Consider the following 16,519-nt stretch of genomic DNA (forward strand, 5'->3'; position numbering starts at 1 on the left):
CATACAGCAATCTTTTCTAAATCGCTTTGCAGCTGATACTGGTCTTCGGATGACCTTACTAGACGGTAAATTACAGCATCATCTGCTAACAGTCTAAGAGAACTGCTCAGATTGTCACCCAGGTCATTTATATAGATCAGGAACAGTAGAGGTCCCAGGACGCTTCCCTGGGGAACACCTGACATCACTTCAGTTTTACTCGATGATTTGCCGTCTATTACTACGAACTGCGACCTTCCTGACAGGAAATCACGAATCCAGTCGCACAACTGAGACGATACCCCATAGCTCCGCAGCTTGATTAGAAGTCGCTTGTGAGGAACGGTGTCAAAAGCTTTCCGGAAATCTAGAAATACGGAATCAACTTGAGATCCCCTGTCGATAGCGGCCATTACTTCGTGCGAATAAAGAGCTAGCTGCGTTGCACAAGAGCGATGTTTTCTGAAGCCATGCTGATTACGTGTCAATAGATCGTTCCCTTCGAGGTGATTCATAATGTTTGAATACAGTATATGCTCCAAAACCCTACTGCAAACCGACGTCAATGATATAGGTCTGTAGTTAAATGGATTACTCCTACTACCCTTCTTGAACACTGATGCGACCTGCGCAATTTTCCAATCTGTAGGTACAGATCTATCGGTGAGCGAGCGGTTGTATATGAGTGCTAAGTAGGGAGCTATAGTATCAGTGTAATCTGAAAGGAACCTAATCGGTATACAATCTGGACCTGAAGACTTGCCCGTATCAAGCGATTTGAGTTGCTTCGCAACCCCAAAGGTATCTACTTCTAAGAAACTCATGCTAGCAGATGTTCGTGTTTCAAATTCTGGAATATTCCATTCGTCTTCCCTGGTGAAGGAATTTCGGAAAACTGCGTTCAATAACTCCGCTTTAGCGGCACAGTCGTCGATAACAGTACCATCGGCACTGCGCAGCGAAGGTATTGATTGCGTCTTGCCGCTTGTGTACTTTACATACGACCAGAATTTCTTCGGATTTTCTACCAAATTTCGAGACAATGTTTCGTTGTGGAACCTATTAAAGGCATCTCGCATCGAAGTACGTGCCAAATTTCGCGCGTCTGTAAATTTTAGCCCATCTTCGGGATTTCGCGTTCTTCTGAACTTCGCATGCTTTTTCCGTTGCCTCTGCAACACCGTTCGGACCTTTTTTGTGTACCATGGGGGATCCGTTCCATCTCTTACCAATTTATGAGGTATGAATATCTCAATTGCTGTTGCTACTATATCTTTGAATTTGAGCCACATCTCGTCTACATTCGCATAGTCAGTTCGGAAGGAGTGTGTCCATCAAAAGTTTGAATTGAGCTACCGTTTCCACCAAAACCAAATAATATAACTCCTTAGAAATAAATTTTTGTAATCAGAGAAAAGCTTTGTCCTCACCCTGTACTACTGTTATACTACGAATCATTCTATGAAAACATACCGTTTTAAGTATTACCACTGCATAATTATGTGCTGTTTTAAGGAGTGTTGTGCAAAATGGAGGGTGCGGATTATAATTCGATAAACATATTTGTCAGTAGGGGAAGTGTCAGATCCACCTCAGTCATACAGAGCCACCATTAAGACAAATTAGAATTGTGATAAGTGAATCGTACCATGCATAATTATAATAGGTTGTAAATGACGCAGATATATCGATTGTTGTTTTCTGTAAAAGAAGGGGAAGAGAGGTATAGTTTACAATCTGCTCGACATCGAAATCATTGAGAGGAAGATTACTTTAACGTCTCGTAAGCATTGAGATCTATACTAAGGGAAGAATAACTTATAACAATGCAGACCTCTTCGGATCATAACCTTTTTCCCACAAGAAAATTAGAAAATCCTGTGAATTATCACATTTACCGTCCTTCGTGACTCCTCCAAGGTGGTTCGCAACCGGTCCCACAGTTTCATGAATTCCAAACACCTACAGGAATTTGTTCAGCTTTTCGACACATCAACACTGTAGCTATAGAATGATTTTCGACTCAGTAATGGACATTCTCATTGGTTAGATCCACTAATTATGAACCTGTATAGAATGCTCTTTGAAAGACATCTCTTACTATACTTTGCCACCTAATATTTGTACAAATTGTCTGTTATCACGAGCAAACCTTAAGCCTATCGGCTATGGACTACCGGTTATGAATGGCACGCGGAAGAGACTCCAAATTGCATAAACATTTCAGATATTTGCTGCTGTCATGTCACAACGGGACACCATGTTTCTGCGACTCGTGATGCAAGTCTAAAATATCTCAACCAAATACAGTGTTGTCAGAATTGCTGCCTCCGACCTTCCACTCAATTCAAAAGCGAGTGGACATAGTGTTTCAGAGAGAGAAATTTGTTGAAACACTTTGGTAAGGTACCAGTTGGTTAATATTAAACTAACAGTGGTCCTAATGCTACAGTTCAGGCCATGTACGACGCAAGATATCGTAGGTATGTTCATTAATCACTGCGCCATCAGGTGATAACGCGGCACTGTAAGCAGTCAGACTGTGGTGTGAATGCAGGAAACTGGGAGGAACGATGAACCACATGATAACGGTGATTCTGTCACGTTTACTAGCTTATGGTCTTACGTTACAACTTTTGTCCACTGTGGTCTACCGACTCAGCAACATGTTGCATCCGTAACACGGCGCGGTCGACAGTTGCTCGTAGCGTATCTAGTGTAATCAGAGCGACCTGTCTTCGTGTGCTATACTTCAAATCAGGACGAGTCCGGATACATCACTGATAGATACGATCTTTCAGATATCTCCACAACCAAAAGTAACACTGATTTAGGTCGGGGAATCTGGAAGGCCAAGCATATTGAAATTGTTTAGAGATAACGCGGTCGTTACCGAAGGTTTCTCGAAGCAAATCTTTCACTTGCCTAGCGATATGCGGTGTCGCCCCATCTTGAATGAAAGCAGTAGTGTGGACACAGCTGTGTTTTTGCAAAGCAGGAATCACCCATTGCGTAAGAAGGTTCTTATACATACAGATGTCACTGTATACCTAACGGGCCTGTGAGGTACCACCTCCTTGGAAGAAAAGCGGACCGAGAATGAAGGAGCCACACAATCACATAAACTGAATGCAGTGCGTGCTCCTGCACAAATGTGACGTCGTAGAACAGCATGTGCGACAGCTCTCTGCACTCACGGCGCCGTGCAAAGTAAAATGTGCCTCGTCCGTCCAAAGAATATTCCCCGGTCACATGCCATGCATTTGTAAATGGTTCATATGTCTCTAAGCACTATTGGACTTAATATCTGAGGTCATCAGTCCCCTAGACTTAGAATTACTTAAACCTAACTAACCTAAGGACATCACACATATCCATGCCCTAGACAGGATTCGAACCTGCGACCGTAGCAGCAGCGCGGTTCCGGACTGAAGCGCCTAGAACCGCTAGGCCGCAGCAGCCGGGCAATCCATTTGCATGCGTGGCAAAAAAGGAAAGGAAACGTCACGGCATTGTAGCCTGCCTTGGAGCTTTGTTTGGTGCACATTCTAAATCCTGTAGGGATACCAAAGTAAAATAGGCCGCAAAATCTTTTGGACTGTTCACCTGAGGAGAGACAGCTAAAGCGCTGACTGCGGAAACTGAGGCATTTACTGAACGGTTATCTATAGCTACAGCAACTTCATCAACTGCCATGGGAACGGGCCGCGCACCTCTGCCAGCTGCACCTTGTAATTCATCTGTTTCTTCAAATTTCTTTATCATATTCTTTAGACCATTCATTGACATGTGGCCTCTTCGCAGTTGTTTCTACCAGCATTATCCCCACAATGCAGTGCTGATGTTGCTGCCATTGTGATAAAACAACTTTACCAGCAGTGCACTGTCTTCCTTCTCAATATCCATTGCGTTTCGTACGGAAAACTTCAACTTTCTTAATCCTTTACACCATCAGTCACTCCACAAAAGAAATCAACACCTGTCGCCAAGCGGCAACCACCGTACCACCGTCAAAATAGCAAACATTTCTTATTTTGACTGAATACCGCACCATATTTTCAACTGTTGGATCTATTATGTTTTCAGCATCGTCTGCGAGCGCACCAGTTAATGAATATACCTACGATGTTTCAGCGCCCTGCGTTGTATACAATCCGCACTATAGCACTCAGAACACTACCAGTTCAATTATAACGATCCGGTATATTTCACAGAACCATCTGTTATTTTCTTAATGAAACTCTATAATCGTCTTCAGGTTCATCTTTTTCTGTGTCTCTCTTGTTAGTGTTCGGAATTAGCTGTTTAAATAGGAAGACATGATTTTCAAAGACAATGCATACTGCCTTAGAGAACAACATCCGAGTTGCAACTGAAATTCTTGCTGGTGACATGCTAAGAAGGACCTGTTACCATACTACACTCCTGGAAATGGAAAAAAGAACACATTGACACCGGTGTGTCAGACCCACCATACTTGCTCCAGACACTGCGAGAGGGCTGTACAAGCAATGATCACACGCACGGCACAGCGGACACACCAGTAACCGCGGTGTTTTCCGTCAAATGGCGCTAGCTGAGCAGCATTTGTGCACTCCCGCCGTCAGTGTCAGTCAGTTTGCCGTGGCATACGGAGCTCCATCGCAGTCTTTAACACTGGTAGCATGCCGCGACAGCGTGGACGTGAACCGTATGTGCAGTTGACGGACTTTGAGCGAGGGCGTATAGTGGGCATGCGGGAGGCAGGGTGGACGTACCGCCGAATTGCTCAACACGTGGGGCGTGAGGTCTTCACAGTACATCGATTTTGTCGCCAGTGGTCGGCGGAAGGTGCACGTGCCCATCGACCTGGGACCGGACCGCAGCAACGCACGGATGCACGCCAAGACCGTAGGATCCTACGCAGTGCCATAGGGGACCGCATCGCCACTTCCCAGCAAATTAGGGACACTGTTGCTCCTGGGGTATCGGCGAGGACCATTCGCAACCGTCTCCATGAAACTGGGCTACGGTCCCGCACACCGTTAGGCCGTCTTCCGCTCACGCCCCAACATCGTCCAGCCTGCCTCCAGTGGTGTCGCGACAGGCGTGAATGGAGGGACGAATGGAGACGTGTCGTCTTCAGCGATGAGAGTCGCTTCTGCCTTGGTGCCAATGATGGTCGTATGCGTGTTTGGCGCCGTGCAGGTGAGCGCCACAATCAGGACTGCATACGACCGAGGCACACAGGGCCAACACCCGGCATCATGGTGTGGGGAGCGATCTCCTACACTGGCTGTACACCTCTGGTGATCGTCGAGGGGACACTGAATAGTGCACAGTATATCCAAACCGTCATCAAACCCATCGTTCTACCATTCCTAGACCAGCAAGGGAACTTGCTGTTCCAACAGGACAATGCACGTCCGCATGTATCCCGTGCCACCCAACGTGCTCTAGAAGGTGTAAGTCAACTACCCTGGCCAGCAAAATCTCCGGATTTGTCCCCCATTGAGCATGTTTGGGACTGGATGAAGCGTCGTCTCACGCAGTCTGCACGTCCAGCACGAACGCTGGTCCAACTGAGGCACCAGGTGGAAATGGCATGGCAAGCCGTTCCACAGGACTACATCCAGCATCTCTACGATCGTCTCCATGGGAGAATTGCAGCCTGCATTGCTGCGAAAGGTGGATATACACTGTACTGGTGCCGACATTGTGCATGCTCTGTTGCCTGTGTCTATGTGCCTGTGGTTCTGTCAGTGTGATCATGTGATGTATCTGACCCCAGGAATGTGTCAATAAAGTTTCCCCTTCCTGGGACAATGAATTCACGCTGTTCTTATTTCAATTTCCAGGAGTGTATTTGTGTGACCTAAGGCTGCCACGCGCACCAAAGGAATTTCACATAATTTTACACTGTCTTTTGATCATGTTCAGACGGCACTTCCAAGGTGCTGACCAGAACAATATACGTTTAACGGGGCTCTCTTTAAACATAATCTCTCTGCGTGTAGAATCCCTAGCCCTGCATTCAACATTTCATGCATATTCCTGAAGATAGCAAGCATGTCATCTTTATCATCCGAAGACGATGCGTTATCTGTGGGAGGTGCGTTGAATATAGTAGGTACATTGTACAAGATGCCCCATTACGACTGTCAGAGGTAGTCGTAGCATAGACATACAATATACATCATGGTACTCGAATGGTCCAAAAATGTAGTAAATAAAAAGTCATATTCTGGTGTTAAGAGCATAATGGTTGATAAATATGGTAACAGTGAGTTTCCATGCCGTAATATTTTTCAAAAATTCCGAAAAACTAACAAAGATTTGTGTAAACAAACAGGTTTACTGCTTTCTTAAACGTTTCATACGCCATGTGTTAATATTTGCTGGAATTGGCGCAGTATTTATGCTAATAATTATTTACACTTTTAAATTTGTTTTTGAAAAATGTTTTAGTTACTCAAGGTACCAAGATGAGTAGCATGCACTGTCTAGAAAAAATTATTTTAAAAAGTTTAAATTAGATAAGAATTCAATGTTGTCGTCTCTCTGTTAAAAAATATGTTCATAAATGCTTTTAGAACTGGCAGGTGTAAAAAGACTAGCGGGGTGATTGTGAACTGACCTTCTGCATGGGTAACAGGTCATTTTTGGCTCAAAAATGATTCAAATGGCCCTGAGCACTATGGGACTTAGCCATCACGAGGCAGAGAAAATCCCTGACCCCGCCGGGAATCGAACCCGGGAGTGGGAAGCGAGAACGCTACCGCACGACCACGAGACGTGGGCAGTCATTTTTGAATCTGCATGATAAACAAGACACAACAAAAACATAACGCTCACAAACGCATTACAAGATGAAAGTGTTCTCTATACCACTGAGTCCAATGCGTAAGTCACACATGATAGCACAGTACAATCAGCTGGAATGTGCGCCATATATAAACGTGAAAGTCTAGTACCATTTATGAATATCAGAGAAACACTTAAAACATTGTAACTGATTATCACCACACTGCCACTTCAATTAACAAATGTCTAAAATTTTCACTTTCTTTTGTCTATAACATCTCCATTGTCGGCAACAAAAAGAAGCTTTCTTAGTTTATCGAAGTTTGTTCTTACGTGTAGCTTGATGAAAATATCTTCTTGCTGATATGCAGAGCTGATGTGTTCCAGGTTGAAAATGCCCAAGCTGAAGTTTTCTTGTATAACACGGTACTTCACAATTATGTGATTGGTTCGCTTATCTTCTCGAAGTTCGTGATTGACCAGATGGCACTTTGACAGCCCACGGACAAGATGGTATGTATTTCTTTTAGCCACATAATAATTTTCTGAATGAAGTGGGTGCACATGATTTATTTTACAGCTTGACAGGTCACACCAATATTCAAGAAAGATAGTATGCGTAACCCGCTAAATTACAGGTCCATATCATTAACGTCGATATGCAACAGGGTTTTGGAACATATCTTGTGTTCGCACATTATGAATTATCTCGAAGAAAACGGTCTATTGATACACAGTCAACAAGGATTTAGAAAACATCGTTCATGTAAAACACAACTAGTTCTTTACCTGCATGAAGTGTTGAGTGCTCTTGACAAGGGATTTCAGATTGTTTCCGTATTTCTGGATTTCCGGAAGGCTTTTGACACTCTACACACAAGTGGCTTGTAGTGAAATTGCGAGCTGATGGAATATCATCTCGGCTATGTGACCGGATTCGTGATTTCACGTCAGAGACGTCACAGTTCGTAGTTTATTTATTTACACGTCTAGTTCCGTAGGACCAAATTGAGGAGCAAATCCCCAAGGTCATGGAACATGTCAGTACATGAAATTACAACTTAAAGGTAATAACAGATAAAGTAAAATGTTTATGAACCCAAAAACTGACGGAAAGTCATCGAGTAAACAGAAATGATTTATGGCGTTTCCAAGGTAGTGTTATAGGCCCTTTGCACTTCCTTACATATATAAACGATTTGGGAGACAATCTGAGCAGCCGTCTTAGGTTGTTTGCAGATGACGCTGCCGTTTATCGTCTAGTTAAGTCACCAGAAGATCAAAACAAATTTGCAAAACGATTTTGAAAAGATATCTGTATTGTGTAAAAATTGGCAATTGAACCTAAATAACGAAAAGTGTGACGTTATCCACATCATTGCTAAAAGAAGTCTGCTAAACTTCTGTTTCACGATAAATAAGTCAAACCTAAAGGCCGTAAATTCAACTAAATACCTAGCAATTACAATTGCGAACAACGTGAATTTGAAAAGACACATAGAAAATGTTGTGGAGAAGGCTAACCAAACACTGCGTTTTATGGGCAGGATACTTAGAAAACGTAACAGATCTACTAAAGTAACGGCCTACACTATGCTTGTCCGTCCTCTTTTAGAATACTGCTGTGCGGTGTGGAATCCTTACCAGATAGGAGAGATGGAATACATCGAAGAAGTTCAAAGAAGGGCAGCCGTTTTGTAATATCGCGAAATAGGTGAGAGACTGTTACTGAAATGATACAGGATTCGTGGTGGACATAGTTTCGTTGCGGCGAAATCTTCCCACGAAATTTCAATCACCAACTTTCTCCTCGTAATGCGAAAAAATTTTGCTGACGCCGACCTACTGAGGGAGAAACGATCACCATGATGAAATAAGGGAAATCAGAGCTCTCCCAGAAACATATAGGTGTTCGTTTTTTACGCTCGCTATAAGTGATTGGGCTGGCCGTTGTGGTCGAGCGGTTCTAGGCGCTTCAGTCCGGAACAGCGTTGCTGCCACGGTCGCAGGTTCGAATCCTGCCTCGGGCATGGATGTGTGTGACGTCCTTAGGTTAGTTAGGTTTAAGTAGTTCTAAGTTCTAGGGGACTGATAACCTCAGATGTTAAGTCTCATAGTGCTCAGAGCCATTTGAACCATATACGTGATTGGGGTAATAGACAATTCTGAATCTTCTGCCAGGCACTTAAATGTGATTGGCAAGGAATCCATGTAGATGTAGGAGGCTAGAAGAGAGGAAATAGAGTTTAACGTTCCGTCGACGTTGGGGTCATTAGAGACAGGAGCACAAAGATCGTATAGTTGCAAGAGTGGGGAAGGAAATCGGCCGTGCCCTTTCAAGGTAACCGACCCAGAAAAGGAAACCCGATATTGCAAAATAACGGGAACTAAATCGAGATGGCCGGGCGCGGATTTGAACCATGGTCGTCCCGATGGCGTGTCCAGTGTACTAATAGCTGTGCCGTCTAGCTTGGAAGGAAGCTAGATATTCTGGTTCTGTTGTTGGTAAAACCACCACCTTCTGGCTCTGAGAGTTGTAAGATATAGCGGCTTTACCAAGTTAACAACAATTCCTGCGGATTATGATCGAGTAAGAACGTTTCCTGCGTTGCCTGAATAGGCTGAGTCACTAAAAGCAGACAAAGCAATAGCCCCACTCCTTCGATAATGTAATCCGTAAAATACTGTTCCCTTTATGTCCTTAATATTCTCTTCACAGTACTCCAATGCGTCTTTGCTGTTTTTTCGTAATGCTGACTAGCATTGTGTATCGCCAAAGTGATGTCGGTCCTGGTTGCCACTGACAGAGCAAGCTTCAAACAGCTTGACAGTATGGAGCATTTATAACTTTTTATCTGAGTTCTAGCTCAGAGTACGCTTGTCCACAATCATTAGATATTGCCACAGAATTGGCATTCTCAATGTTGTACCTTTCCAGCACAGCCCTCGCATATGTCTCTTCATTTAAGAAGTAAGAGTCAATCTGAGATTGCTCTATTTACAAACCTCGTTAGTAATTAGCACTGTTCGTAATTTAATCTACATCTACGTCATACTCCTAATGGTGTGTGGCGGAGGGTACTTTCCGTACCACTACCTGATTCCTCCAACCCTGTTCTAATCGCGAATAAGGCGTGGGAAGAATTATTGTCGGTAAACCTCTGTATTGGCTCTAATTTCTCGAATTTTCTCCTTGTGGTCAATACGCGAGCTGCATGTGGGGGGAAGTAATATATTGTCTGACTCCTCCTGAAAAGTGCCGTCCCGAAATTTCAGTAGTAAATATCTCCGTGATTCACAACGTATCTTTTGTAACGTCTGCCAGTGTAGTTTGTTTAGCATCTCCGTAACGGTCTCTCGCGAGCTAAACGATCCCGTGACGAAACGCGCCTCTCTTTGTTGGATCTTCTCTATCTCTTCTATAAGTCCTACCTGATAGGGATCCCAGATAGGTGAACAATATTCAAGAATCGGGTGAACAATCGCCTTATAAACCACTTCTTTCGTGGATGAGTTACATTTCCTTAAGATTCTTCCGATGAATCTGATACTGGTGTCTGCTTTTCCCACTGTCTGTTTTATACGGTCATTCCAAATAAGGTCTCTCTGGATAATTACACCCACATATTTTACGGCAGACGCTGTCTCCAGCTGTTTTTTTATCAATAGTGTAGCTGTACAGTAGTGGATTTCTTTTCCTATGTGTGCGCAATACCTTACATTTATTTACGTTAAGGGTCAACTACCAGAGCCTGCACCGTTCATCAATTCTCTGCAGGTCGTTCTGCAAATTCTTACTATATTCTGGCGTAGCTACTTTGTTATAAACAACTGCATCATCTGCGAATAGCCTTAAAGAGCATCCGACGCTTTCTACTAGATTATTTATATATATTGTGAACAGCAACGGTCCTATCACACTTCCCTGTGGTACTCCGGATATTACCCTTACATCTGTCGATTTAGTTCCGTTTAGAGCGACGTATTGAGTTCTATCTGCAAGAAAGTCTTGAATCCAATCGCAGGTCTGCTTCGATACTTCGTAGGCCCGTATTTTTTTCATTAAACGGCAATGCGGGACGGTGTCAAATGCCTCACTGAAATCAAGGAACACAGCATCAACCTGAGCGCCGTTGTACACTGCGCTGTGGATCTCATGGAGGAACAGAGCGAGCTGAGTTTCGCAGGATCTCTGTTTGCGGAATCCATGTTGATTTCTATAGAGGAGCTGTTCATTTTCCAAGAACGTCATAATTCTTGAACATAAAACATGTTCCATAATTCTACAACAAACTGACGTCAACGATATAGGACTATAATTGTATGGATCTGTCTTACGGCCTTTCTTAAAGACGAGAATGACTTGCGCTTTTTTGCAGTCATTAGGTACCTTTCGTTGCTCAAGCGATCTACGACAAATTACTGCTAGAAAGGGAGCAAGTTCTTTGGCATAATCTTTATAGAATCTTAGAGGTATCTCAACTGGTCCTGAAGCCTTTCCACTACTAAGCAATTGTAGCTGCTTTTCAATCCCGCGATCGGTTATCTCAATATCTGCCATTTCGACGTTCGCACGACTATTCAAAGGAGGGACAGTGTTACGATCTTACGCGGTGAAACAACTTCGGAAGACCGAAGTCAGTATTTCGGACGTCTCTCTGTTATCTTCCGTTTCGGTGCCGGTGTGCTCGCTGAGAGAATGAATAGACGATTTTGACTCACTTGCTGATTTTACATACGACCAAATTCAAATTCCTGCTCCAGATGATGCAGCAATAGATTAATAGCTTGTGTAGACTCCAACACAACAAAGCTATCATCGCTGTGAATAGCTAGGATGATCAAAAGCCTAACAAAAGCACTGGGATGTCAGTCTGTTGCCATCAAGCCGAATTTTTTAGCACACTGGTGAACTGTCGATTCCATAGTCTAGATACTTGTTGGAGTTCATCTTGCACACTCTTTTGGTACTAATCCTAAAATTCTTCCGGTTGTTGCATACTAGGGGCGTTCAATACGTAATGCAACACTTTTTTTCCTCGGCCAATTTCGGTTGAAAATGTGCGGAATTTGTTGTGAGACATCGTGAAATGTTCCCGCTTCAGCCCCTATAGTTTCATGACGTTCAGATAGACGGTGACGCTACACGGAGCCTTCAAAATGGCATCTGTAGCGCAGGTTCATTCAAGCAGAGAGCTGTCACTGAGTTTCTTTTGGCGGGAAACCAGGGCATTTAAGATATTCGTAGGCGATTGCAGAATGTCTACGGAGACATAACAGGACCACGATGAGTTGTTGGGCGAGGCCTCTCGTCATCGAAACAAAGTCGTGGAATCCTGTCCGTTCTCCTACGTACCTGTCGCCGCACATAGCTGTGACTCCTCCAATGTTGGAACGTGCGAACACTCTCACACGATGCGATTGGCGGATAAAAATCAAACACCTCGCTGCACAACTGGACGTCCCTGTTGTTAGTGCTGACTCATTCGTCCACCAGTTGTGGTAGTCAAAGAAGTGTGCCCCCTGGGTTCCTCGCCGTCTAACAGAACATAATGAGCAACGAAGGACTATCTGTGCCGAACTGCTTGCCCGTTACGAGGCTGATTATGACAGTTTTTTGTCGAACATCGTCACAGGCGGTGAAACATGGGTTCGTCATTTCTAACCGGAAACAAAACGGAAATCCAATGAGTGGCGCCACACAACTTATCCTCCAAAGGAAAAGTTTAAAGTCGCACACTCTGCCAGTAAAGACATGTCTACGGTCTTCTGGGACTCTAAAGGGGTTTTCCCGTTTGATGTCCTCCCACACTCTGAAGTTTATAGTGCTATCTTCAGGAAATTGAAGAAACTACTTCAGCGTTTTCGTCGCCACAAAAACGCAAACAAAATTCTTTTCTAAGACAACGTAAGGCCTCACGCAAGTTGCGCACCCGAGAGCAGCTCACATAACTTCATTGGTCTGTTCTTCCTGATACCCCCTACAGCCTGGATCTCACACCTTCCGACTTACACCTGTTTGGCCAAATGAAGGATGCACTCTGTGAGAAGCAGTACGTCGAACATGGGGAAGTTATTGATGCGGCAAGACGGCTCCGACGTTGACCAGACCAGAACGGTACCATGCGAGTGCACTGGCCCTCCCAGTAAGGTGGCGTAAGGCCTTCAGACTGAGCGGAGACTATGTTGAAAACTAGTGTTTTGTAGCCAAAAGAACGGGTAATAATATTGTGTATTGGAGTCCTGAATAAAAGCAACCTTCTTTCAGAAGAAATGTGTGTGGCATTACTTATAAAACGCTCTTCTTATATATCTCGGTATAGGTTTCACTGTGTGAAAATATGGTTTTGACAACAAAGTTTTTCCTATCCATAGCTTTTTAAGCTGCGATAAATAAGACTAATTTTATGGAGGGAAATATTATATCTGGACTGAATGTCTGGCTGTCTACCCATGCGTCGAAATCCTCCAAAATCAGTTAAGCTTTAAATCCATCTATAGTTCCATTTGATTTCCTCTTCACTTTGAATGCCCACTTATTGTGGAATATTTCTTTTTTTTTTTTTTATGGGTTTCAGTCATGATCCAAGTTCATTAAGATGAAGTGCATCCATTTCTTGTTGGATAACCTGTCTCCAGTTTTCTGAGTAGCCACAGTCCTTTGCAACTTATTATGAGGTAGGTTCATACCAAGGTGTCACATATACAGAATTTACATTAAGCTTGGCGAATCTTATAGGCTTTTTGTCTTGTGCCCCCTCTAATGGGCGTCTTCCTACTTGATTCACGGATTCTGTGCAATCTTCATTGACATTCTACCTTGTATAGTTGACTTCAGAATTTGGTTTTTGTTCAGGATATTTAATTTCCTCTTCTTATGCCTGATTCAGGCCTTCTCCTTGAGTAGTCTGTTCATCCTCAGTGGTTTGAAATTTTCTTGAGTAGCCTGTTCATCATCACATACGCTTTGAGCTTCTTCCTTAAACTGGGTTATTTGCCTTTCGAAATCTTTTTCACATGGGGAAACTTTTGGTGTGCAAGTCTTTTATGCCAGACTTTTAACATCTACCTTAGTAACTACATTTGCGTGAGTAATGTCATTTTCACAAAGTTAAATCTTAAACTCCATCCTCTTTCTCCATCAAAGGCTAAATTATATATGTCACCTTTTTTAGGTTGTACCAATACTGCTGGAGTAAGTGAATGCGTACATTGTTTTTCTGTTCATAAACTGAAAGACGTTTGAGCCACATGGCAGCTGAAGATTCACAGTTCACAACGTGTACCAGCGATGCCTTATCAGTTGACGGCCCGACAATTTTCTTAGGTAAATTTTCCATCGCTTACCGCGCTGTGAGATCGTTTTCATATGTCTGTACTATTGCAGTGCTTACGTCGTCATTACGCATTGGTTTAATTGTTTTTCCTGTCACAAAATCCTAAGATCCAATGGCACTTAATGTAATACACACTTGAAATTTCCAGGCGGTCAGATTTCAACGCCTTTGAGCTTTGTAATTCTTGTAATATCGCTTTCCATCATTTAAAGGTTACGTTCTCACTTACACACATCAGAAATAACCGCAAACCTTTCTTCTTCCAGTTAGTTTTCATTTTATACCCGGTATTCCGTTTCGTTTACGTCGCTTAAAACTGGTCACTACTTAATTACCGGGTCCATAGCCTGATACAGGAGTCACAGTGAAACAGCACTGATTCTTATTTTAGCATAATGACAATAGTTTTTTTCTACCAAATGAGCAACGGAGATAGATAACGCTCATGTACATTACAAGAAGAAAGCGATCTCTGTGTCTCTGAGTTCACACTGCCTAAGTCTCACATGACAGCACAGTATAAGCAACTGGGCAGTGGGTCGAATACAAATGTGAAAGTAGAGCACTGCCTTTGAATATTAGAGAAAAAAAAAAAACCTTTAAACTCACGGTTACAGCTCTAGAAACGTATCCAATCATTATCGGACTTCCATTCCTTCTCTCAGTAACACGATTTAGCTGCCTTGTATTGTTCTAGCAGATACCTTTTCAGTTGTGTATCGAATGCTGTAGCTGGGAGTTTTATACTAGAAGTGTTGGAGACGAATCTTGTATATAAGTGTTCTCTTTTTATGTGTAGTCTGCCAGGAAGGATTCCTTCATAGCGGCTCCAAACCTGCTGCTGCTATGTCAGCAACACTTACGACAGGGCAGAAAAAAATGTGAGTAGTATTAAGTCATCTGTATAACTTGTACGGAATATGAACTAGTGTATTGAATCAGTATGAATTTTACTTTTATTCTTTTTACAGGCGTAGCATTGATGAAGTTCTGGAGCCATACACTTTGTGTGTGAATATTTTTGGAAGGACATTCGCAGACACTGCTACAATATTATATGTTCTCCACGGCATAAAACTGCAATATGGTGGTACATAGCTGCTTAGAGTCGCTGACATATTACATAAAAGTGTGATGGATAATTATTTCTACACGTTCAGAATTATGTTTTCATTGTTTTTAGGCTGGAAACTGAATATATCACTCATTGGTTCAAAGAGTATCACAGAAGAGGAAATGTCTAGTAAGATTGCGACGGTATACGGCTTGTGCAGGTGCTATACTGACTTACCCAGTTACTATTATGGTTTACGAACTTTATTTTATTCACTATCGGTCTTTTGAATGACATTTAATTCACTTCATGTAAGATCGAAAGAATAGTATTATATATTTTCTTTTCAAGAGTGTTTATTTCCTTTACGGTAACATTAAACACGTAAGATATAATGCAATGAAGGATTTGTATCTCCTAACTGCTGGTGATTCTTCCGTGTTGTAAGGTCTTGCTCCATGAAACATTACCGTTCCGAACGTTTCCTCCAGAACCGCGTTGGACACCTTCAAAGTTGCTTCCGTCTGTGCTGAGTCTTCCGACGGACGTGTCGTGTGTCGGAGTGCGACATAAATACTGTGGAAATTGGAAACCCGCTCCTTTTCCACAGTATTTATGTTGCTCTCCTACACTGGAACCGTCAGTCGGAATAAGGAACACCTCTGAATATGTCCTACGCAGCTCTGGGCGAAACGTTACGAACAAAAAGTTTCGGGGATCACGACCATACAACCCGGAATACTCATCAGCACCGAATACATCCGTCAGATTTATTATTCTTAGTCACAACCGTCTCTAATGACCCCGATGTCGACGAGACGTCAAACCCAATCTTCCTTCCTTCCTTCCCAATCATAAAACTACTGTATGGAATAGCGTTAATTCTAGTATTTTCCTGTACTATGCATGTGGTGACTGATATCTTCTTTGGTCTAGGACGCTGGAAATGTGCCTGAAGGAAGACAGTTTGCAGTACTGGGAATCGATTTGCATAAGATCGGCTAATATACTGAAAGAGGTAGTGTTAACAGGAAGTTTATGTATTTTTTTAAAGCTACATCTCATTATTCGCCAAATTTTCTGCTCCTCTTCCTTGGAATGAGAGTGAAAACTGTAGTGATTCTCCTTCAGCATGACATCGGCGTGGTCCTATAGTGTTGTTATTTAATGCTCTGCTTTAGTTTTGATTCTTTCACGGTATATTTAAGTACAGTATAGAACTTATTCCTTGGTCAGTGACAGAGATGTTTGTGCAATATTTATCAATGTTATTTTGATGTGCACAAGTGATTGGTAAATGTACTCACAGGGGTAGTTAAAATCCCCAGTGTTTTGGACATATCTTTTCAATGAACCCGACAACTAC

The 16,519-nt window shown here is 42.8% G+C and overlaps 1 protein-coding gene across 1 annotated transcript in view; it reads left to right on the forward strand.

The window, feature by feature from the left end:
• LOC126299586 (uncharacterized) overlaps positions 1–16,519 on the forward strand; it is a 48,708-nt gene that overhangs the window by 19,000 nt on the left and 13,189 nt on the right. Inside the window, exons 2-5 of the mRNA XM_049991597.1 lie at positions 14,899–14,980; positions 15,071–15,189; positions 15,283–15,373; positions 16,090–16,171. Coding sequence (XP_049847554.1) covers positions 14,899–14,980; positions 15,071–15,189; positions 15,283–15,373; positions 16,090–16,171 — 374 coding nt within the window. The remainder of the gene's footprint in view (positions 1–14,898; positions 14,981–15,070; positions 15,190–15,282; positions 15,374–16,089; positions 16,172–16,519) is intronic.

This window comes from Schistocerca gregaria, chromosome X, assembly GCF_023897955.1.
Source record: "Schistocerca gregaria isolate iqSchGreg1 chromosome X, iqSchGreg1.2, whole genome shotgun sequence".
Classification (NCBI taxonomy): domain Eukaryota; kingdom Metazoa; phylum Arthropoda; class Insecta; order Orthoptera; family Acrididae; genus Schistocerca; species Schistocerca gregaria.